Source organism: Saccopteryx leptura, chromosome 9, assembly GCF_036850995.1.
Source record: "Saccopteryx leptura isolate mSacLep1 chromosome 9, mSacLep1_pri_phased_curated, whole genome shotgun sequence".
NCBI classification, from domain to species: Eukaryota; Metazoa; Chordata; class Mammalia; order Chiroptera; family Emballonuridae; genus Saccopteryx; species Saccopteryx leptura.
In genome coordinates this window covers 66741092-66765073 of record NC_089511.1, presented here as the reverse complement: position 1 = coordinate 66765073, position 23982 = coordinate 66741092, and the positions used below count along the sequence as shown (strand labels likewise).

Genomic DNA, 23982 nt, shown 5'->3' with positions numbered 1-23982 from the left:
TCTTTACAATAACCTTAATAATTGTATTAAGTATTTTTGCCATTTACTGGTGAGGAAACTTTAGGCTGCCTGGGCTTCACAATAAGTAAGAGTTAAAATAGCAAAATACAAAATAGTTTTCCTGAATTCTGATAAGAGGAATAAATGATTACTCTGATAACACTCCTTCCAGAAACAGACAAACATCCTTTCCTCATTCTTATAGAGAGATAGTTCAGCTTAGAGGAGTTATTTTCATCATTCCTGAGAGTCTAAATTGAGTCAATCTTTGCAGGAGCCAGTTTAAGAAATACATGATTAAATTAGATTAACACTTGAGATTTAGGAAAAAAAAGAATGCATGTGGAATTATATTAATTTTTTTTTTTAGCACAATGACCTTATATACTTCAAACCAGGAGACTGTAACTAAAGTCAACTAGTAAGCACCATATCAATCTAAAATAATAAATTTAGATTATAATAAAATTATGCAAATTTCTGCAAAAGTTTTATAAAAATTTTAAAATGATATGATAGGATTGGGATAGGATAGTGAAGGAAAAGGAGAAAAAGCAGTAAACTAAGAAACAAACCTGTGCAGCCCTAGTTATGTATGTGGGCTAAGCTCTTACTTAAAACATGTTGGTATTTTTTAGTGTCAAAACAAACTTCAAAATAAGGTATTATTGTTCATAATTTGGTTCTTAGAAAACCAGAGTTTAAAAGTTTACATAAGTTTTCAAAGTCCCATAATGACTACTTGAAGGACCATAATGCAAATGCAAGTCTGCATTACTCAACAATATGGGGTCTTTCTACTACATGACACTTCCTCTAAGATAGTTGGCTGCCCCTCCCACCAAATAAAGTTTGATTAGAAACACACATAACTCACACACAAATGCCTTCCAACGTACATACTTCTTCCAGGTGCTTAACCTTCTGAAATCACCAGATGAGTAAAAACAAGTTGTTTTTAAAATTTTATTTTTCAATTACAGTTTACAGTCTATATTATTTTGTATTAGTTTCAGGTATACAACATAGGGGTTAGACAATTTTATACTTGACAAAATGTTCCCCCTGATATTTCCATTAGGTTTATAATATGAGGTAGTCCATCTTTCCTCCTTCTTTAAAAAAAAAAAATTTATTTTTGCTTTTCTATTATAATTTGTCTTCAGTCCTGAAGGAGTTAATAAATCTTCCCATAAACAATTAGAGTACTCCTATTCTTTTCTTAGTTTCCACTCAATTTAAACTGTTATATTGTATATTTAACATTTTACTTTTCAATACCATCCAGCCTCTTGCCTTACAGAATGCAGAATGCTTCCAGCAAGTATTTTAAATTCTCCTCCATTGCTTTTGCTCATGAAAAGAAGAGGTCAGTTGTAGCGGCTTAGCAAGAAAACTAATAGTCGGTTAAAGGCAAAGAAAAGAACAGAAGTATGTGAGCGTAAATGGGAGGCTTTTCTCTCTCACTGCGATATCACTAACAAAAATGGTACTCGTGACTTCTGACAGCAGCAGTTGTTCTTAGTTTCTGTAACTTTATTTCTGGGTTGAATAAAATATTGGAATCAATGACGAAGTATGTGTACCACTACATCATAGCATATCACCCAAGTAATAAGAGACAATTATGTAAAAGAGATCTCATTAGGGGCACCAGCCCGCCTTTAGTTATGAAACAGTGCCCAAGAAAGGGAATTTGATCAACTAAGTTTATTCAGGTGTTACAGGGGCTGGTGATATGGCAAGGGGGGAAAATTGCAAAGATTCTTTCTCAAGCATACTGTAATAAGAATACACAAAAATGACTAATAGTAAATATGTGATTATATGGAATTTCCATGGTGGTGAACTTAAGTTATTAATCCCTAAGAAGAGAGAGTAAATTGCCCTGTGATCTTAGTTACAGCAAAGAAGGACTACCTATAGAGATCAACATGTAGGTAACAATTACTCGGCATATCGGAGGCCTTAGTAAAAGGGGAGATGTTAATAGCCCATAGGAATTAGTTGAAATAAATGCAGAGAGATAGGTGATGCTTAGTGCAACTGTTGGAGAATGAAGATGTGCTGGTTAAAGATCCATTGGATAAGAAAGAATCTAAGGCCATGTGGTTATGAAATTGGTAGTGTTGCCTCACAATGTGAACTAATCATTGTGTTTCCCTTTCTGGGAAGGACAGCTCTACACAGTCCCGAAAATAAAGAAAAGACCAGTAAACAATGCAAGGTTTGGGGAAAACCAGAGTTGGTCTAAGGTGGCAGGTGTTTTCTCTTTCCAAGTCTTAGCAGTCAAGTGAATATAACGATCTTCCACTTTGCTTTTGGTTGTTTTTCATGAAACCTAAACGAATTCTGGATTTCCCACCAGGTCTTTGTAGCAAAAAGATCTTAGTTTAAAGTTCAGGCTTTGAAAACTAAATCAAATTTTAAGCTAATTCGTAAGTACTTTTGCTTGCTTTTGCAAGAATGTCTTATGTCTTTAAGTTACTGCCGCTCCCATGAGACTAAAGGAAGAAAAACCTTGAACTAGGAGACACAACATAAATTTTAAAATTTTACTTTAAAATATAGAAGAAGGAAGCACAGTAAAGAGACAGTTAGAACAAGTGTTTGTCATTTCTATTGATGTGTTTTCTTTAGCTCATATTCAACTGTCTTTTTGGCTGTCACTGATAATTTTGCTTCATTTGTTCAAAAGCATGTGTGTGCTAAGTTGTGGTGATCTGACATAAGCAGGGCAGACCTAGTTCTTCCCTCACAGACTGGACAACATTCGACAATTGCCTGCCTAATTTAACAAGCAATGACAAAATAAAGTATTATTAGTATTATAATAATAAAAGTGGAGGGGAGTCAGGAATTCCTAGTCCAGGGGGCTCCTGAGCAGGAGACCTCAGAACAAGAGATGTTTAAGCTAAAACTGAATTTGAATAAAAGGAATGGAAGTGGGTTAACTATTTAAAATAGACATTGAAGTTTATAGGTATTTATTGTTTTTAACATGTTTAATTTTTAAATAATTTTAGTGGCATTTTTGTGTTATATAGTTTTAAAGATAAATAGTCCATTCACCTATAAACACCTTAGTTTGGGGTAATGGTTAGCTAAATTGCTGCTACTCACTGAGAGGAAAAACTTACTTTTTATCATTTTTGCTTTCCTTTTTTTCCCAAAATTTATTAAGATATAATTTAGACACCATTAATTTCAACATTTTTAACTGTAACATTCAGTGTTTTTTAGTATATTCATAAGATTGTGTGACAGTTACTACAATCTAATTCCAGAACATTGTTATCATCCCAAAGGGAAACCACATACCTGTAAGCAATCGCTGTCCACTTCCTCTTCACCCACTCCTTCCAGTAGGCATAATCAAAGTTTTGTCTCTACAGATTTGCCTATTCTAGACATTTTAGATAAATAAAATCATGCAATATGTAGTCTTTTATACTTGATTTCTTTCACTTAGCATAATATTTTCAAGGTTCACTCATGTTGTTTTTATGGCCAAAGAATATCCCATTGTATGAGTTTATTACATTTTGTTTATCTATTTATTAGTACAGATGTTTGATGTTTCCACTTTTGGCTCTTATGACTGATGCTGCTGTGAACATTTGTGTACTAGTTTATTGTGGACATATGTGTTTAATTCTCTTGAGAATATACAGGAGTGGAATTGCTGGATCATATTGACCTCCATACTTTCTTTTGGAAGTACTGATAGACTGCTTTCCATTTTGCATTCCCGTCAGCAATGTTTGCTTGATTTTCATAGACCCCAGAGGAACTGGAGGAGGTTTCTGACCTGGAAGAGGATCATGAAGTCCGCAGTCACACCAGCATTCAGACCGAAGGAAAAACTGACCGGGTATGTCACCTCCCTGCAGAAAGAGATGTGTACTGTGCCCTTTCCTGTTCAATCCAGGCTTCCTTTCACAGTTGGGACTCCTCGATCTAAGGCTGGCTTTGCAAAGTCAGGAAGAAGAATTTTTGAATGCAGGGACAGCAGCATGAGGAGAATTATTCCCCTTACCTTGAGAGCACACAAGGAGACTGTTCCTGGTCAGGTGGTAAATCACCTCCTAACACTCTGGATCTTTATAACGGTCATGAGTATGTAAAAGTGGGATGTGTACATGTTTGTTCAGAGTAGAAAAGAGAAATTAAGAAGTCATAAAAATACTCTGAAATTCTAGGTAAAAAAAAACTTCTGAGGCAATACTCCTCTACTTTTCTTCCATTCTGCAATACTCTTTTCTGCCTCTACCCTCGAAACACAGACACACCAGAAACACATGAACACACACCCTCCAAAGACGGTTATCAATTTCTCAATTACTCTAAGATACTGTGCTTTCCTTACAGCACTCTGTGAGAATTTGTGAAAGTTTGGTTTCCTAGACACTGACAGCTGGCAATTAAAGACCAGACTGTAGATCTTGATTCTGAAAGCCGGGCAGTATAGCATAGTGGCTAAGCCTGCCTGGGAAACACATCAAATAAGCCACTTCCTTGCTGTGTTCCTTGAGAATCTCACTTAGCCTTTCTCTACCTCAGTTCTCTAATTTGTAAAGTGAGGATACGAAAAGTGTTCTACATAAGTATCATTGTTAGGATTAGCTAAATTAATTTATATAACACTTAATACTGTGCCTAGCTCACAGTAAGTTCTCAATAATCAGTTATTATTACTTATAATTGTTGAAGCAATAATTATCATTATTGCTATTATTTAATTAGTTGAATCCAGTGATCTAAACTTTGAAGATGGATGTAAAAAAGATAAAGAAACTTACTTATTTTAAAGGCTTCAGATGACCTAGAACTGGTATGTATGTCACAACACTTGTTTTATCAGAAATGTTGCTTTTCTTGAGTTTCCATTTCTTGGTGATTATTTGGGTTATCAGATCTCTACAAACCAGTTTATGTTGAGAACTTGTCTGGGGTCACATAACATCCTTAAAATCTATTAGGCATCTTTAGTAAGGGATCAAACATTACAATGGCAATAGAATTGAAAATAAATTTTGCTAATGGTAGACTTTGCTCTCGCTTTCAGTGAAGTGAGTGAGTGATTCACTCACTCAGGCTATCCCTGAGTTTCCTAGAAGTGGCAGATAATTGTTAGGGCTTACAAAGAAATAATACTCTGGTTTCTCATCAGAATGCATAAATCTTTTGCCCTTTAATGAGGGACTTACAAAAAAATTGACAGGAGGAAATTTTTATAAGTACGAGCAACCTTTAGGGTGACGGGATTAGGACAAATGACTAGATTCTCATTCTGACTTATTTCATGAAGACAGTGAACCCTTGGTTAAGACCATTCAAATTTATAAAATTTGTTATTTGAAAAATGATAATAATATCATACCTTTTCACAGAACTGCTGGTAATACCAAAAAAAATACTAAATTTAAAAGTATTTTATAAACTTTAAAATTATATGTTAAGGCCCTGGCCGGTTGGCTCAGCGGTAGAGCGTCGGCCTGGCGTGCGGGGGACCTAGGTTCGATTCCCGGCCAGGGCACACAGGAGAAGCGCTCATTTGATTCTCCACCCCCGCCCCCTCCTTCCTCTCTGTCTCTCTCTTCCCCTTCCGCAGCCAAGGCTCCATTGGAGCAAAGATGGCCTGGGCGCTGGGGATGGCTCCTTGGCCTCTGCCCCAGGCGCTAGAGTGGCTCTGGTCGCGGCAGAGTGACGCCCTGGAGGGGCAGAGCATCGCCCCCTGGTGGGCAGAGCGTCGCCCCTGGTGGGCGTGCCGGGTGGATCCTGGTCGGGCGCATGCAGGAGTCTGTCTGACTGTCTCTCACTGTTTCCAGCTTCAGAAAAATACAAAAAAAAAAAAAAATTATATGTTAAGAAAATAAACTTGTTATTGCTATGGGTTTTATCTCTATTTTTGTTCTTGGATGAGATTATAAGCCAGCTAGATGAGTACCTGATCATTGCAGGTTACAAAATTGACCTTCATGGTCCTGAACCTTAAGAGCCTCTCACAGAAACCATTATTTCTAACCTTATGGAAACCACGTTGAAACTGCTCTGAATTCAAGAGTTGTGTTCCACTGAGCTCATTTTCCTAATAACCCAGTTTATGTGGAATGACCCTAGGTGACAGCCTCACCACTGTCCAGTGACATAGATTCCTGACCATCAGAACTACGGGGAGCAACGTTATATTCAGCCTGGCTTTCATAAATCTCCCCTCCCCTGCATATACTCCAAATAGTTTGGATTTTATTCATCTCCTGCCTGGAGGCTTTCCTGCAGTTGCCATGTGGAATCTCTGAGGAAGCTGCTCAGGTATCTTAATACCTTCAAAACCTGTGTGACGCACTAACACGCCATAGGGAAAACCTTGAACAGTACTCTTCCATTCCTTGGTTAGACCATTTTAAATTCATTTTCCACAGGTCCTCAAAATTTTCCCTGGGGGATCAAGCTCCAATTCCTATAGCATTGACCAAGTTGATAATATATCTTATATTGGTCTTTATTTTCTCATTCATTCTTCTCAGGCTACCAGTTCTGTTTCCTAAGATTTATTTCAAAAATAAACTACTTTTTATTCTTAGACTCTGCTTTGGGAGGGAAAACAAGGAAAGGTAGTCTATTCACACATACTATGTATTAAATTATTACATTAACTGTGCTATATTGATATTATTTTCCAAGTTTTACTAACAAGATCACTGAGACTCAGATTTATATAACTTATCTAGTAAGTAAATTATATCTTCATACTAAGAACCTTAGTGATTACCACATGTCAGTTCATTTAGGTCACAGAGTTAGTAGAATGAATCTTTCACTAAAAAGCAAACAAATAATCATCTTACAGAAAACCTAATACATTACTTTGAGAATGAAAAAGAACACAATAGAGGATGATGCCACAGTTGTCTGAAAAAGGGAGGAGGGATATAAATTTAAATTTAAAGAGTAATTAGTGTATAGTATGAACAACTTAACTCCAATAACATCCTTTTATTTAATATCTATGTTGTGATTTTATTTTAACAGCTTGCACTCTCATACTCTGAAGTTCATGAGATAGCTGGTCAAGAAGGGTAGTTCAAATATATCTTCCACCCAAATCACCTGACCCAAACTAAGATCGTGTTTAGACAGGTTTTATTATCTCTCCCAGGCATCTTATATAGTCCCATTTATAATATGATTACCTCCATGTTTTTAGAATATATTCATATGTTTAGTCTTATAGCCATTCAAGACTAAATGTTTATATTCTATTCTGCTTTCCTGAAGTTTATATTTATTGGTCTGCGTGTGCCTATTAGATGCATAACCAGGTACCATCAATTTGAAAAGATACCAAAAATTTTTAAAGTGGCATATGTTGAGAATTCTTTGGATACTCATGCCATGATCAATGAAGAATTCTTGGTCACTGCACAAGAAAAGTGTTTGGATTATTTTTTGTTTGCTTCTATTACTAAGGAGTAAATGTCTTTTTGGTTCTTGTATTATGCAGACTCTCATATATCGAACATGCACTAGAATCAATTTTAGAAACTGTTTAGTAATGGAGTGACAGTTATTTATTATCATTTTACTTTCTGCATTTCACTCCCAGTAACTCTGGCTCAACATCATCGGTTATTGCTGTCATCAGAGGAAAATGCCACTGGGCATTGTAAAGGTCTATAACCAACAAATAATGATTTAAAATCCATGATCAATGAGAGCAAAATTGTAAAGGACCAATAGTGCATGCCTTATGAAGTGGCAGAGGAACAGCAGCAGAAATTAGTGATTATATTAATTATTAAACATTATTACTCACTGGACTGATACTGTGGTTATATCCAGTGATCCGGCATTCCACAGTGAATACAATGTAGAAGTATGAGTTTTCTACAGGTTCAGAGAACATTTTTCAAAGAGCTTATTGAATATTTTTTTCATGACCTTACACAAGGACAAAATAGATGTCTTTGATCATAAAAACTAAATTTGAAAGTAACATGTAAATAAACTTCTATTAAAAAATCAAATTTTAAAACTTACTGATAATTTCTGTAGGTCCTAAAAGCTTTCTAAGAGATTATACTAAATACATGCTAAATTATATTAAGCAGAGAAGATGCAGTTATCACTTAATACTTTATAGTTTACAGAATACTTGTAAATTGACGTCTTATTTAACCAAAGCCCTAAGGTTTTGTTTTTAATTTTTTTCTTGGCTTTACTAATTAGTCTCAAACAATTTCAGTAGTTTAGGTAAGTCAGGTAGACTGGGACCATATTTCAAGGTTTGGGCACCAACCACACCACACTTTTTCAAGTCCAGGTCACTTGTAAACTTGAGTAGAATCTCATCATCCTTTAAGACCTCATTGCCCAATTCTTGCTGCAGTCAGTATTATAGAGTCGATATTATGATTCTTCTATGAGAAAAAAGAGTTGTGATGCTGAAGATCATAAACTTTATTATAAGATCTGTTTAAGCCTCACAAATTTCTGAATGTCTCAATACTGCAATTCTTCATCAAGTAAAAAGTCAGTGTGTTCATTACTATTGAATACTATATAGTAATGCCCAGACTCTGACAGTATCCCTGGTGGATCAATTTGCCTTGATAAAGTGAAGTAACAGTCAAGTAGTCTTCCAGTAGAGGACCATGTAGGGCAATAATTTAAGGTCTCCAAACATAGGATCCAGAAAATAGAGGCAATTACTCCTCAGTCAGTCTCTCATCACATTGGTTTCTTTATTATAGGGAGTATTTCTTAATTCTAGAAATTTTCCCTGGTTTATTGTTTGCAACAGGGGCAGCAGTACCAATAGAGACTCAGGGAATTGCTACAATTAGCAGTAAAAATATGTTCCATAAACCTCGCTTGGGGACAATAATGGATTTAGAAAGACTCAATAAAATGATTGAAAGAGAGTTTTGTGAAAGAAATGTATGATCAAGTGACTCATCATTTCTAGCATATAATATGAAGTTAAATATGGACTAGAGCTTGACCTTTGTTCAAGTGTGGATTCTACAAATCACTATCCAAAAGGCCCTGGAAAAGTTAGTTTATATTTTTAACTTTCAGTTTTATAATTTATAAAATTGTAATAAATGATAGTATCTATTTTATGTGTTTTTGAAAATTAAACTAGATTTATAAAAAAATTAGTATAATTTCTGGTATATATGAAATACTCAATACATTTTGATGTTTATAAAACTGAATTTCAGGGGAAGTATAGACTTATGTGTGCTAGTGTTGTACTTGAACTTCTTTTTGAGAAGAAGCTCAGCAGCTTTGTAAATATATATAAATCTCTTAGTCTCTGTTAGGAGATTTCTCTCCTTGCCTGGTTTTGTAATGCTAAACACTTTTGACATTCTATTAACTGGTCTTTTGAAGTTGTTTTTTCCTGAGGAAAGGAACTTATCAGGAACTGCTTTAATAGGTTAAAAAGAAGATGGCATTAGTATGATCCTTAATGATAATGATGCTTTTATGTCTACCTACGGTCATAAAAATAATGTAGAAATGAAACAGTAATCCCAAAGATAACTCCTGATAGTGGGGTAAAACAGAAAACTTGAGCATATATATATTCTTCTGCACTTCTATACATTTGGTGGCACAAGCCTGAACCTGAGAATAATTTTTGTATCTTTCCCACAGCTCATTAAACATGTTCTGTTTTGCTATTCTAAATATTTTCTGAACCTGTCTATTTTATCACCATCTTCTCCTCTCTCTCTCTCTCTCTCTCTCTCTCTCTCTCACACACACACACACACACACACACACACACACACACATATATTTCTTTTTCTTTTTTTTTTGTAAAAAGAGAAAGACAAAAAGGGGGAGAGATGAGAAGAATCAACTCATAGTTGTGGCACTTTAGTTGTTTATTGATTGATTCTCACATATGCCTTGACCAGGGCACTCTAGCTGAATTAGTAACCCCTTGCTCAAGCCAGCGAGCTTGGGCTCAAGCCTGTGACCATGGGGTCACATTGATGATCCTGCACTCAAGCCAGGGCCCTGCGCTCAACCTGGTGAGCCTGTGCTCAAGCCAGAGACCTCAGGGTTTTAAACCTGGGTCCTCAGCGTACCAGGTTGATGCTCTATCCACTGCTCCACCACTGGTCATGCTGATCCAATAATTATTGTTTTTATTTTCTTTATTATTGAAAGCCTGGCCTTGCACAGAGATGATTTTATTCATTTTATTCTTTTTCCTTGTGGAATTTTGGTATCTTGGTAATTAGTTTCTTAGAGTTTTTAATTATATTTATTAAGTTAAATAAACTTCATTTCCTACTTTTATAACACATACTCAAAAAAAAAAAAAGAGAGAAAAAGAACAAGCTTTTCTGATATTTTATAGGAAACATGTTGAAGACAAGTTTTGCACAGAGTCATTAAAAATCCGTTTTTCTCTGAGACCTGGCCGATTAGCTCATTGATAGAGTGTTGTCCCAACACACCAAGATTGAGAGTTTAATCCTTGTCAGGGCACATGTGGGAGGTGACCAGTAAATACACAACTAGGTGGTACAACAGATAAATGCTTCTCTCTCTTTCTATTTTTTTCTCTCTGTCTCTCTGAAAAGAAAACCAATCAACTAAAAATGTATTTAAAATTAATATTTCTCTAACCCTATCATAAAGAATATATGTTAGTAATTCTTACCTCTACAGACTTAGTTTGAAGGCTCATAGGCATAAAAACTAAATCAAGAATTTTGGTTTAGTCTTAGACAATTTAAACTGTGCTCAGTGTCTTGCAAATGAGAAGAGAAAAAGAAAATTCATTTTAACACTGGGTAAGGTCAGATTTTTATTTGAATGTATTTGAAGCTGTGGTCTCTAATTGCTGAAATTCTGTATAATAAATTATAACATTAAAAATAAAACTTAAAAGTCTATCATTTTAATTGTAGTTATACTTTGCCTAATAATATTATGTTACCTTTTAAATGACACATTATTCATATTTATTGATAGTCCAAAATTAAACATGTACGTTATAACATTTAGTCTTTATTTGTATGATGACTGAGATTTTTATATCTCTAATATCATTTTCACTTAAGAGGAAATAGTTTGTAGACATGCTATTCCTTAAGGAATATCTTTGAGGACATAGAATCTCTATAAGCTCTATAAATAGAAGTAAATTATGACAGAAATAAGAACCGTTGCCTAGGTTACTGAACACAACCTCAAAACGTCAACAGCAGCAAATGAATCAGAACACATTAAATCTTAAAATACTAAAAATGATTCTTCATGATAAAAAAATTACTAAAGCTATAAGCATATTTAACTTCATGTTGTTACTGGGGAAACTTTCTCCTTGCTACTTTTCAGCAAGCTGTTAGCTGAATATTCTCTATCATAATAGAAAATGTGACATTGGGCCCTGGCCGGTTGGCTCAGTGGTAGAGCATCGCCCTGGCGTGCAGGAGTCCCAGGTTCGATTCCCAGCCAGGGCACACAGGAGAGGCGCCCATCTGCTTCTCCACCCCTCCCCCTCTCCTTCCTCTCTGTCTGTCTCTTCCCCTCCCGCAGCTGGGGCTCCATTGGAGCAAAAGATGGCCTGGGTGCTGGGGATGGCTCCTTGGCCTCTGCCCCAGGCACTAGAGTGGCTCTGGTCGTGACAGAGCGACGCCCCAGATGGGCAGAGCATTGCCCCCTAATGGGCGTGCTGGGTGGATCCCGGTGGGGCGCATGCGGGAGTCTGTCTGACTGCCTCCCCATTTCCAGCTTCAGAAAAATACAAAAAAAAAAAAAAAAAAAAAAAAAGAAAATGTGACATTGTAGTGTAGTTTATTTTAAAAATTGGAAGCATTTTAAGAGGCCCTATTTATTATGAGAACACACTTTCAATTAGTCAAATTTATGCTGAATTACCCTACAGCATATAGATAAAGCTGACCTAATTATCTTTTTTATGATATAATTTGGTTTAAGTTACTGTGAAAAACACAGCTAAGGTAAAACTGGGTTAAATTACATTATTCAGCAGCTATACACCAGGCAGTGACTTCTCTTGTCATTGGTTTCTGTAATTTTAGTTGTGTGTTTGAGACTAACTCTACTTTCCTATCTTTTTGAGTGTTCATCCTTATTCACAGTTTGTTCTTTTTCTACTCACTTCTTAAGCATTTTCATTCACTAGAGTTCTCATGTAAGGGTCTCTAATTCTTCCCATTCTTCCTGCACATTCTTATACAATCAATCCCAAGACTTCAAATATTCTACAGGCAAGTGCTGTCACCCAAGCTCTGGCTACATATTAGTAGGCCTGTAAGGTTTTTCTCCTCAGAAAACCCACAGACACCTGTGGCATTCACTGTTTCAAAGCATGGGCGCTTCACCTTACCTGTAAATATTCCTTCTGCACTTCTATACCTTTGGTGGCACAAGTCTGAACCTGAGAATAATTTTTGTATCTTTCCTACAGCTCATTAGATATGTTCTGTTTTACTATTCTAAATATTTTCTGAACCTATTTTATTACCATCTCCTCTCTCACCACTTTCAAAGAAAAATTTTCCAGGATAATGTTAAACATAAAAGAAAGATTTTATTCAAGGCTATTAATAATTAATAATAATATTTAATTATTGACTACTAAGGGAAAAAGGGCCAGGACTTACTCGAAGATCAATTCTGCTGAAACAAAGGGATGAAGATTTTTTAGTGATAAGGTGAGGGGGATTATAAGCCATGTGTATTTTTGCTAATTGGCTTTGCCCAAAGTAAAAGTGAATTTTCTCTGTATTTATGACAAGAGGTAGTTTTACAACTTGGAGCAAGATGCCCTCCATAGTTAGGTTTCTGTTCTTTCACAGAGATTGGAAGATAGGGGCTCACTCCATCTATTTTGATGATTGCATCTCAAAGGGATGGCTCCCTGGTCCTTGAGAAAGAAAGTTTAGTTTGTGAAAAGACAAGAAGCATTTAAACATATTTATATTTCGATGAGGCAAAGACAAAATTTACAATTGTAAGTCATGTACAGTGTATGCTTTCAGGAAAGGGAGATCTTGGGCCTAGAGTCAGTAAGATTCCTGTCTAGAGTTTAGTCAAGCTAACAAGGAAATGTAGAGATTCAAATGTTGACTAGACATATATAATGGGTGAGTCAGCTGAATATGCTGAAGAATTAGATATTGTATATAAGAGAGGGAAAGAAGGAAATCAAGGACTGCTCAAGGATTTTGGCATGAGAACTGGGAATGTGGGCTTGTCATTTATGTTAATATGAGGGAGACTGAAATAAGCAGATTGAGAATGGTGGAAGATCAGAAATTAATACTGGGTATGTAGAGTCTAAAAAGTCTATAGACAACCAGATGAAGAGTTCAAATAGGCAGATTTGAAATTTATAAACTAGACTGGAAGTCATCCTGTATGTATAGCTATACATTACAATTTTACAACCTTCTAAATTTTAGATATTATATAGTGAGCATTTTTTTTTCAAAAATATTAATAGCTTTACAATTAGTTTCAGACCGAATCCTTCTCAAATCACTTCTCCGACATACTTGTTCATTTTAATATCACCTTTTTTGGAAGTCTACCACTGACCACAGCTTAAAACTGCAACCCCAATTAAGTTTAATAAAAGGAATAATTTTATTCCTTTTTCTCCATTATGTTCTCTATATGTAAAACAGTGCTGGTCCCATATTATATATGCTATAAATACATATGGAATGAATAAATGATGCTGACCTTAAGTGTGCATTGGGACAAAAGTATGTGCAGAAAATTTAGAGGGAAGGAGTTGTTTCAGATAAAGTGTTTGTATCCAACCAATATATGATTTGTTTACAAAATAAATAAGATAGTTCTTATTTTTCAAAAAATAGTGTCATAGTAAATAATTGCTCACATGATAGCCTTTTGTAAAGATTTTCTGAGGCTAAGTTGCTGAGGCAATTCTTTGCCTTTTTAAATGTAGAGGCACTTGTGATACGCTTCTGGCTCCCAAGTGCTGCCATTTTGCCCATTCTCTGAAATTTGTCATTGAAAAAGTCTTATGTCTTTTAAAGTTAAAATTTTAACATGTACAAATTAGTTTTTAATTATTAGTCTTTGGTGAAATATAAAATATGTGCTTATTTATTTACCTATTAAAGATAACAAATATCAAGTAAGGTGGTAAAACAAAGAAGCTCAAAACAAATATTATTTTAAATAATCCTCTGATATTCTATAAATTATCTTCTGCACGTTGAAAATATCACAATATAAATCTAGGCCTTTTTATATGCATATTTTAAACCGGTAAGTGATTATTAACCTGCATTTATTCTTTAGAAATGTGATCATGTATTTTTTAAAATGAGCTGCATAGGTTCTAATACTATACATATCCATGACTTGGTTGAGATCCCATGTAATATGAATGGACATAGAACATAGACATTTCCCTCAACATGAAGTCATCAGCTCTATAAAGCTTATTAAGAAACAGGGCTTTAAAAAAAATAAAAGAAACAGGGCTTTGTAAATATGTCATCTCAGGACATGTCTCCAGATTCATTTTTTAACGTGATTCAAAGAAAAAGAATATGATTTATGAAGCCAGACTCCTAAGTCTGAATCCTGACTCTGCCACTTACAGCTGTTAATATTGAATATGGTGACTTCTCTATGTCTCAGTTTGCTTATTTTTAAAATAGACTTTCTTATATCAAAGGATTATAGTAAAATTTATGCATTAATATTTATAAGCAGCAACATATAGTTAAGTGGCCAAACGTAACTGACCATCATCATCAACAATACTACTATCATTGTTAGTTAGCAGCAGCATTTTTTAAATGACTGCACATTTATGACATCTCTTCTAATTATGCAGATTAGCATTATTCATTCTCCTGATTAGTTCTCTTCATATTTTCCAGAACATTTTGTGGACACAGCTAATATGATTGACCAACCTAAATAAATTTTCTTTCATGGTCAAAGTTCTTTGCAAGGGCTATCATGATTTTCTAGGTAATTTGTTAGATGGGTTGCCCCTGAGTTCAGATGCCTGGCTCTGGTCTAGTTTTAAGCTACAGCTGAAAAATAAAAGAAACTTTATGTTGCTTCATTGAGTAGATGGTTATAGGAGAAACAATGTCAGGTTATAATGAGATATTTAGTTTGTTGGATGTTAAGATAGACCCACAGAATCGAATACCATAGAAAAGCAATGCCAGGCTGTTACCAGGGAAGGTTAAGAGTTATCTGCATCCGAGAAAGCATTTATTGTGTAATTCATGGTCCTGGTTACTTGGACCTTGCAATCAAAGTTATAACAATTGGAATATGTACAGAAAATATGTAGTTAGCAGAAGAGAAATGTGAAAACATCACCTCTTGTCTAGAAAAAATATTCACTTTCCACACTAAAAAAGGCAAGCACATTTTCAAGTAAGGAATTTGGGTAGTTTCTAGAAGTCTATGACTTGAGAATATATATATAGAAATTCTATGTCTGGTTTGTGTAGAAACAATGAGACACTAAAAGTATTCCTCTCAGTCCAGGGAATTAGTAATGTATAAATTATGTAAATATGTTGCTTCTAAAGGAACAATTTGGAAAGTTTTGATCTCTCTGCTTTCCAGCCATCATCAGCTCATCTTTCAAATTCAAGGTGAAGAGCTATATTACTCTTCTCTCCTCTTTCTTAGGCTTACCTGGAGGTAAGATGTCAAACCAGTGGTGGGATTCAAATAATTTAACAACTGGTTCTCTGCTCTAATGACTGTTTTAAATATAAAAAGACAATATACCAAAATGTAGTTATTATTTTATTCATTTAATACTTAAATAAGAACAATAAAAGAGATACACAAAATGAGATTATAAGAAAGAGTTTAAAATATTAATGAAAAAATATTAAATAATACCTGACAAAAAAATAAAACTTATTTAAGATATTTCCATATCTTATTTAAGATATTGCTTCTTGATTGGTATCCTCACTTGCAATTTTTTTTCACCTATGGATGCAATAAACATTACTACAGGCACTTAGAATACACTGCTGCACTGATGAGCCCTAAAAACAAGTAAGGAATGTAAATTTGTGATTTTTCACATTAAGCAGCTGCCCAGGTGCCCACCTTAGAGAGAAAGCTGATTACAAGTGCCATTTTTAACAACCAGTTCGCTGAAACTCAACAAAAAAAAATTAGGTATTGGTTCTGTTGAACCAATGCGAACTAGCTGAGTCCCACCACTGGTTCAAACATATCTACAAGAAAAAACCTGATTTTTGAGGAGACTAAAGAATCTAATTAGCAACAAAGTGCTTTATAGTTTTAATGGACTTGAAGGTTAGACTTTTTTTTATATAATTATTTTTATTTTTAAATTTATTTCGGGTGACATTGGTTAATGAAATTATATATGTTTCAAGTGTACAATTCTATAATATATCATCTGTATATTGTATTGTGCGTTCACCACCTCAAGTCAAGTCTCCTTCCATCACCATTTATTGCCATCTTTACCCTTTTCTACCTCCCCTCACCCATCTGTCCCTCTGGTGATTACCATACTGTTGTCTGTGTCTATGAGGATTTTTTTCTCTGCTTAATCCCTTAACTTTTCCCTACTCACCAACCCCATTCTCTCTGACACTGTCAGTCTGTTCTCCATATCTATGGAAAGGTTACACTTTTAAAGGACAAAAATAATCTATAATTAACAATAACACCTATTTACCTTGTATTTGGCTTCCTGATTAAATTTAAAAGCTTACATATTACTAAAATGGAATTTTATATTATCATTTAAAATTTTTTTCAATGCCTTATTGTACTAAAGTTGTATATCTAGTTTTCTTTCATAGATATCTACATTTGAAATAATGTGTCTTCTTTGGCATCTATTAGGTTTGGAAGAAATTATACACCTGAAAGTAGACACATGTGACTCTTTAAATGCCAGTATCACAGGACTAGCACCTGAATTGTACTTTGAGGAAAGTTGGAATGATAAAAGCCTTCTATAGAAGAGTTAATGTGACAAGAAAATATCCTCTTGGTATAAAAATATTTTCCAAATTTATTTACAAATTATGCCTTTTACTTGTAAAGTATAAAGATATGTCCTAGCATATCACGATTAGCTGTCTATGGTGATGATATTGATGATGATGATGAAGATGATGACAGCAAAAACATAACCATTATTTACTTAAAGCTTAATATTTATCAAAAACTTTAATTTTAAATAATCTTCTAAAACTACCCTTTGGTGTAGATATTTCTATACTTACTTCAAAAATATAGAAAAGGAGATGCAGAGAGGTTATGTGATATCACACCCAATATCACACTGTGTGAAGTGAGACCTGAGATTAACCCCGGTATGCCTGTCTCAAGGAACTGCCTGTGCTCCTGTTCTTCCCGCTGTTCAGCCCAGGCTTCAGATAGAACTGAACAAGACCATCTCTGTACTCCTGGCCAAATGTGCTAGTTTAATAGGAGCCTAGAACTGATAAAAAAAACTTTGGGACCGAAAATCTCATTCAAAATGGCAGTAATCTACATTCTAAAATTAAACTGTATAGAAGCAGATTTGAAGCTGCTATACACCTGCTGCCCACATCTATTTGCTGCAGTTGTACAGCCATGAGTGTAGCATTAGATTAGTTTAGTTCTTTAAAATGATAAAGTTAAGAATTACTGTTACTAAAATTTCCTAAAATTATATAAAAGGAGGAAAGGGGAATTTTAATTCCAAAATATATCTGTAAAAAATGCAGGACCCCCTTGATTCTATTTGCTTTTATTTTAATAAGAGGCAATAAGAGGTAAACAAAAGAACCCTGGCTTTAGAGTCACCATCTCTGGAGTTGAATCATGGCTCCTTTTATTAATTACTATGTGAAATGGTGCATATAATCCTATTTATTTTTTATTTCTCTGAGATTCTTATTCTTTATATTTCAATTCAAATGACACCTACCTTGAAGTATTGCAATTAGAAAGAATGTATATAAAGTATGTAACACAGTGATAAAACCATAATAGGTGTCTAACCCATGGTCAATTTTATTAATATAATAGTGTTTATAAAGTTCAATAATGTCTACTCATATGTTATGCAGTAAATTAACTATGAACCCTCTAAGTCAAGGTGAAACACAGTGGGATAAAAAAACTACAGCTTCTACAATACTTTAACTTGTAGGGAAGGTATAGAGAAACAGGCATAAGGAATGGGAATATAAAGACTGAGAATGAATGAAAGGAAAGAGGGGAGGCAGCATGTACCTTGTGGTAAGGAGAGACCTTTATTTACCAAAATAAAAATGTGCAGTAAACTGAAGGATATGACTGACACAATCTGTTCTAGAGCAAAAAGAATCAATATCACTATTTATTTGTGTGACCTTAGGATAATGAAGGACTTTCTAACTATGATAACAATGGAAAAAAAAAAAAAAACCAAAGGAGAAAGCAAACTTTACTCTTGTGAACACAAAAGAAAAAAAACTAAAAAAAACCCATGTCAAATCGGAAAAACTATTAAAAGACAAGAATCAATTTCAGATAATAATTACAATTTTTATAAGAAAGTGTTTGTATATGAATGCATTATCACCAATTAATAAGAAAAAATAACTTCACCTCCCACAACCTCACCTACCACCCTCACTAGAAAATAAACATAGGAACTGACCAGGGTATTTAAAAAGAATATATGCATATTTGTAATAACTATGTAACTAATTGTTTCATTTCACCAGAGTTTAAGGAAAGCAAAGGGAAACAGCAATGGACAGCTACCTTCTTATTACATTTTCAAAAGAAAAAAAATTATATCCATTGAGAAAAAATTTTTTTTTGGAAAATACACTGTGGGGATATTAATAAGGATAAAAAGTCTAAAGGGATATTTGGAATTATGCATTAAAAACCTTTATAAAAGTGCTTTTTCTTTGTCTTCTAGATTTATTTGAAAAAATACAGAAATTTACCTATCACAACCTTAACAATACAGAAATATGTACACTGACATTCAGACATATACCTACCTATCTACAGGGTAGGACAAAGGTAGGTTTACAGTCGTGAATATGCAAAACACTGAGTTTGTGTATTTTTTATTAATTATTTTATTATACAAACAACTGTAAATCTACTTTTGCCCACTCTATATATACATACATATATACAGAAATGAAAAATACATGATAACCATTGAAAACTTGTAGAGATGATATTGGATATACATGATGGAATAAGAGGAATATAAAACTGTGATGAAGTTATATTTCTACAGGCATTGAAATACTTTATATTAAGATGTTAAAAAATAACAGAAAAGCATATATAGTGTGATTCAATTTCTATAATATATCACAAGCTCCACAATCTGAGCAGCACATCGGGATCAGTAGGAACCAGTGTTCACCGACTCTTGGTCTAACATTAGTGGAAGACAGGACTTCTCAACCATTGTACTATTGACACTTTGAGTCAGATAATGCTTTGATGCGAGAGTTATCTTGTGCTCTGTAGGATGTTTAGCATCATCTCTGACCTTAATACTGTCCATGCGGTAGCACCTGCATCCCAGACATGACAACCAAAAACATCCCAAGAGATTGCCAAATGACAATGAGGTAAGACATAGAGGGGAAGAGAGGTAAAGCCAACTACACTACCAGCCAGTCTTTCTTAGGAAAATTTGTGCTTTGCAATTGGGTCCTTCTTAATTATTTTTATGTTAAAATAGCTATTCTTTTTAATTTTTTTATTTTTTAAAATTTTTTTATTATTTTTTTTTTACAGAGACAGAGAGTCAGAGAGAGGGATAAACAGGGACAGACAGATAGGAATGGAGAAAGCTGAGAAGCATCAATCATTAATTTTTCGTTGCATGTTGTAGCACCTTAGTTGTTCATTGATTGCTTTCTCATATGTGCCTTGACTGTGGGCCTTCAGCAGACCAAGTAACCCCTTGCTCTAGCCAGAGACCTTGGGCTCAAGCTGGTGAGCTTTTGCTCAAACCAGATGAGCCCGCATTCAAGCTGGCGACCTCAGGGTCTCGAACCTGGGTCCTTCCGCAATCCAGTTTGATGCTCTATCCACTGTGCCAATGCCTGGTCAGGCTATATAGCTATTTTTTAAAATAAAATAGCAATGGTAGAGCATGGTAAGTTGTTTTGTGATAAAGTTCACCTCTCCTCCAACCACCTCAATGTTTATTTGTTTTGAATATGTGTGTATATGTGGGTGTTATGGCCTTACTTAGTAAAGTAGAATAATTTGCAACATATGTATTTTTCCTACTTTTTAAAAACTTTACAGGTCTGTGCAAATCCATATTTTAGTAGCTTTCCAAAAACATTCTCTCATCTTTTACTTTGAAAATGTTTTTAATTACTATTGATTTTGTTTGTAAGTTGTTTGTACTGAGGCTGCTGCTGTAAAAATGGTATCTATCTTTCTGAAAGGTTCTTCCAAACGCCCTGGAATATTACCTGTGAAAGCTTTACTCATTGAACCTTAATTTCATTATCTGCTTGTGCTTATTCATTGGCATAGCTTCATTTACATCCTGTCTCAGTGCTGAGGTAGGCTCATGTGTCAGATGCTGCCTCTTGAGCAGTGTCTCATTTCTGCTTTCTGAATGGATTTTTACTTGGAAAAGACTTGTATACTGCTAAGTGACTTTCTAATCCAGATGTCTGCTTCTCAAAAATCACATTCAGAAGACTGGGAGAATTATGTTTTGCTTATTTAATTTCATTGTGTGTTCTGACCATATGGATTTAGATTATGCACATGTAGTGTATCATTAGTGCTGCTGCTGTAGGGTAGTTGGTACTAATAACCCTGTGTTTTCATTATTGCAACAGCAAAGGAGTTTTACTAGTTTTGAATCTCAGGCAGTAACTGTACCAGGTTGTAATTTAAATATATATGTAAAATAATTTCTTTGGAGCTGCATTAAAAAATAAGAAATTGAGTCACCTGCATTGAACATAGAGGGAAGAGTTCTGTAATTGAGATCTGATAATATAATACAGAAAAAAAAGATATGTCAAGCACTTGATATTTTTAAGGGAATTATGAATAGGCAGTGTAATGATAAGCATAAGTATATAAAAAATAAACTAGCAACTTTTAGCACTGGAGCTTAGATTCTTTGGGAACTGTTTGAATTAACAAAATAATATAAAACATTGTGAATCTCTGGGGATACTGTCATATTCTCTTTCCTTTTATTTTTTTTTCTTGATCATAAAATTTAAAAAAAAAATTAAACAAGAATATGGAAACAATAATGTTATGCTATAAATAAGAAACTATTATTTTAAATAGACTGCTTTTATACAGACAAACTATAATCTATTCCAATTGCACTTGAATTGTATTTAGGAATTGATATCATCTAAAGGATTGAATGAAAATTGATTAAATTATACCAGCAGACACCAATTCTTATTTACTTACATGGAAAATTCATGTTGTGGCTAAAATGATTCTGTCCAAAGGAGACCACATGTTAATGAGAGGTTCACCTCAGTGTTCTCTCTATCATGTCCCATTTTCTCTGTCTACCTGCCTCTTCCTAATTTATTTTCCCCAATGATTTATTTCTTACTAACATAATCATTTTGTTAATAATACTGAATAAAAATCCAACCTTAAAGTTTTGAATGAATTTCTTATATTGTCTTGTTTGGCAAATATTTTTAAACTCATATTTTTGGGGGGAGGCGCAATCTTCAAAAGTGGAACTATTTGAAGGAATTATTTTGTAAGTTCTTCTATTCTTGATTTTTCACATATTGCCTCACTTTGTAAATTCTCATCGACAGCATCAGGAAGGCTTTACCACTTCTGCTGGAAGAGTACCTGATGATTCTTATCTTGTCTAGAGAGTCCAGAAAATCTTTGCTTTTGGAGACCAATTCCTAATTAATGTCCCAGTGTTCTTTTCCATAATATACCAAGGAAGTTTGGTTGGATTATTACACATTATCTTAAATATGTAAATATGCAAGTAAATCTATAAGTAGATGGATATATAATAAATGTATAAAATTGAAATGTGCCTTTGAAACTTGCATTTTATTTTTTAGTTATAGGATCCCATCCCTAGGAAAATAGTTTATAATATACTTAGAGATTTATTAAATTAATCTTTTACTTAAAGAGGCTCAGAGGAAATAGAAATATATAGTGTACATACAAATGGAACATATTCAACTCATCAAGATGAGTTTTGTTTCTAAAAATAATTTTTTCTTAATACCAAATTCTATTGAGAGAATTGTTTATTATATACAATATATATTATTGAGATAACTTTTTTATTTAGAAAACATTTCTTAATAAGTATGCCTGCATTTTTAGAATTCTAGAAATTATATTGTTAGTGGTAAATTTCATAGCACTGCAGCTTGCAAGAGGATATAAAACTAATACCATTCTAATGTAAGATGTATTCTTGTGGAAATAGTCTAGTATTGAAAAATGTTTTATGTAATATTTGGATTGAGCCCAGTTTTGGAGACTGTAAGGTTACATTTTGGAAATAAATTTAGCCTCTTCTGAAGAATCGCTATCATTTCAAATATCGATCTATTGTAGACGTGGGTGCTCAGGGAACTGAAATAGAAAAATCCTTTTTCTCTGGAACTTGGCCATCCATGGTTAAATTTGGGAGAAAATAAAGTCCAGTGAGTTGCCTGGGTACTTACTAATAGATATTGAAATGATTTCCACAATAAAGAATTTAGAATATGGAGATGAAATAATGAGCCAAATTTAAATCTCTTTATCTAGACCATATTACTCTGCATGTTGTTATAATATAATTGTATCTCATGTTAGTTGTTCATAGGTAAAAATTATTTTATTGTCCACATAAACAAGATGGAAAATAGGAAATATGTAGAGGCTCTCTGATTCTCAAGTAAAACCAAGTTATAGTGACAGGGGTAATTAGAAAACCATGCCCAAGTAAGAAGCAAATCTAGAGAAGAATAGCATAGGTTGCTTTGTCCAGCTAGCTGCCTTACTTCTTGAGGAGTTCCTCTTGGCAAGAACAATTTGGACATCTTATTTTACTGTGGTATAAAAATCCATTTAAGCATCTTGAATCAAAGGCTCTTGTCATTATTACAGCTCTAAGATGTGGCTTCTTCTTCTTCTTGTTATAATAATAATTATTATTATTAGAATTATTATTATTTCTCTTCTTTTTTTTTCTTCCTCTTTTATTGGTGAAAATGAAAGAAGTTTATTCAAGTGCCAGGCACCTGAGAAGATGAGGGGACACCAGGCCTCAAAAATCTATTTTAAGAGCTCAGATGCCTTGGCCAGATTAGATAGGGATTGGGGGAATTCAGGAAGGGGAGAACTCCTATGGGTAGGGCAGATGTGACTTTCTTATTTTCATGGCTGCCTGGACCTCTGTGGTCCTCCTGGCCTTGTAATTAAAACTGGAACTAGGAAGTAACTTATAACCTGGAGTTACTCTTCTGAAACTGCTGTCTCCACATTCCTGTGGTCCATTTGTCCTCTTGGCCTTGTTTTGGAGTTGAACCAGCAAGTTTCAGCACGGTGGAAGTGAGGGGAGGGGACTGAGGTGGAGTCACGTAGTTTCCGCTTATGTCCACTTTTCTCGCTCCAGGGTCATCTCTCAATGTACATCAGCCAGAAGGGAATAGACCATTCAACTGCAACAGTAATTTGGCCAGAGGTGAAAACCTAGGGTACACATGACTTTGATCACTATATTGGTAATATTACATCATAGTTACAGTTAGAGTAACAAGCTGGGTTTAAATTTCACTAAGATTAACATGGGTGGCTTTATATCAATTATTTATTAGTATATTCTTATTTTAATTCTGTTCTATGGATAATCAGACTAATATCAGTAATATGACATAAGCATAAATATTCCCTATTACAACTACTGTAATAGCAAGAGGGGTA

General features: G+C 34.2%; 1 protein-coding gene across 3 annotated transcripts in view; it reads left to right on the top strand.

Moving 5' to 3' along the window:
- The window catches only part of CTNNA3 (catenin alpha 3), a 2003993-nt gene that overhangs the window by 1805661 nt on the left and 174350 nt on the right, over positions 1-23982 (top strand). For all 3 annotated transcript variants that reach the window (XM_066349268.1, XM_066349266.1, XM_066349267.1), the window contains exon 14: positions 3782-3874. In XM_066349268.1, coding sequence (XP_066205365.1) covers positions 3782-3874 — 93 coding nt within the window. The remainder of the gene's footprint in view (positions 1-3781; positions 3875-23982) is intronic.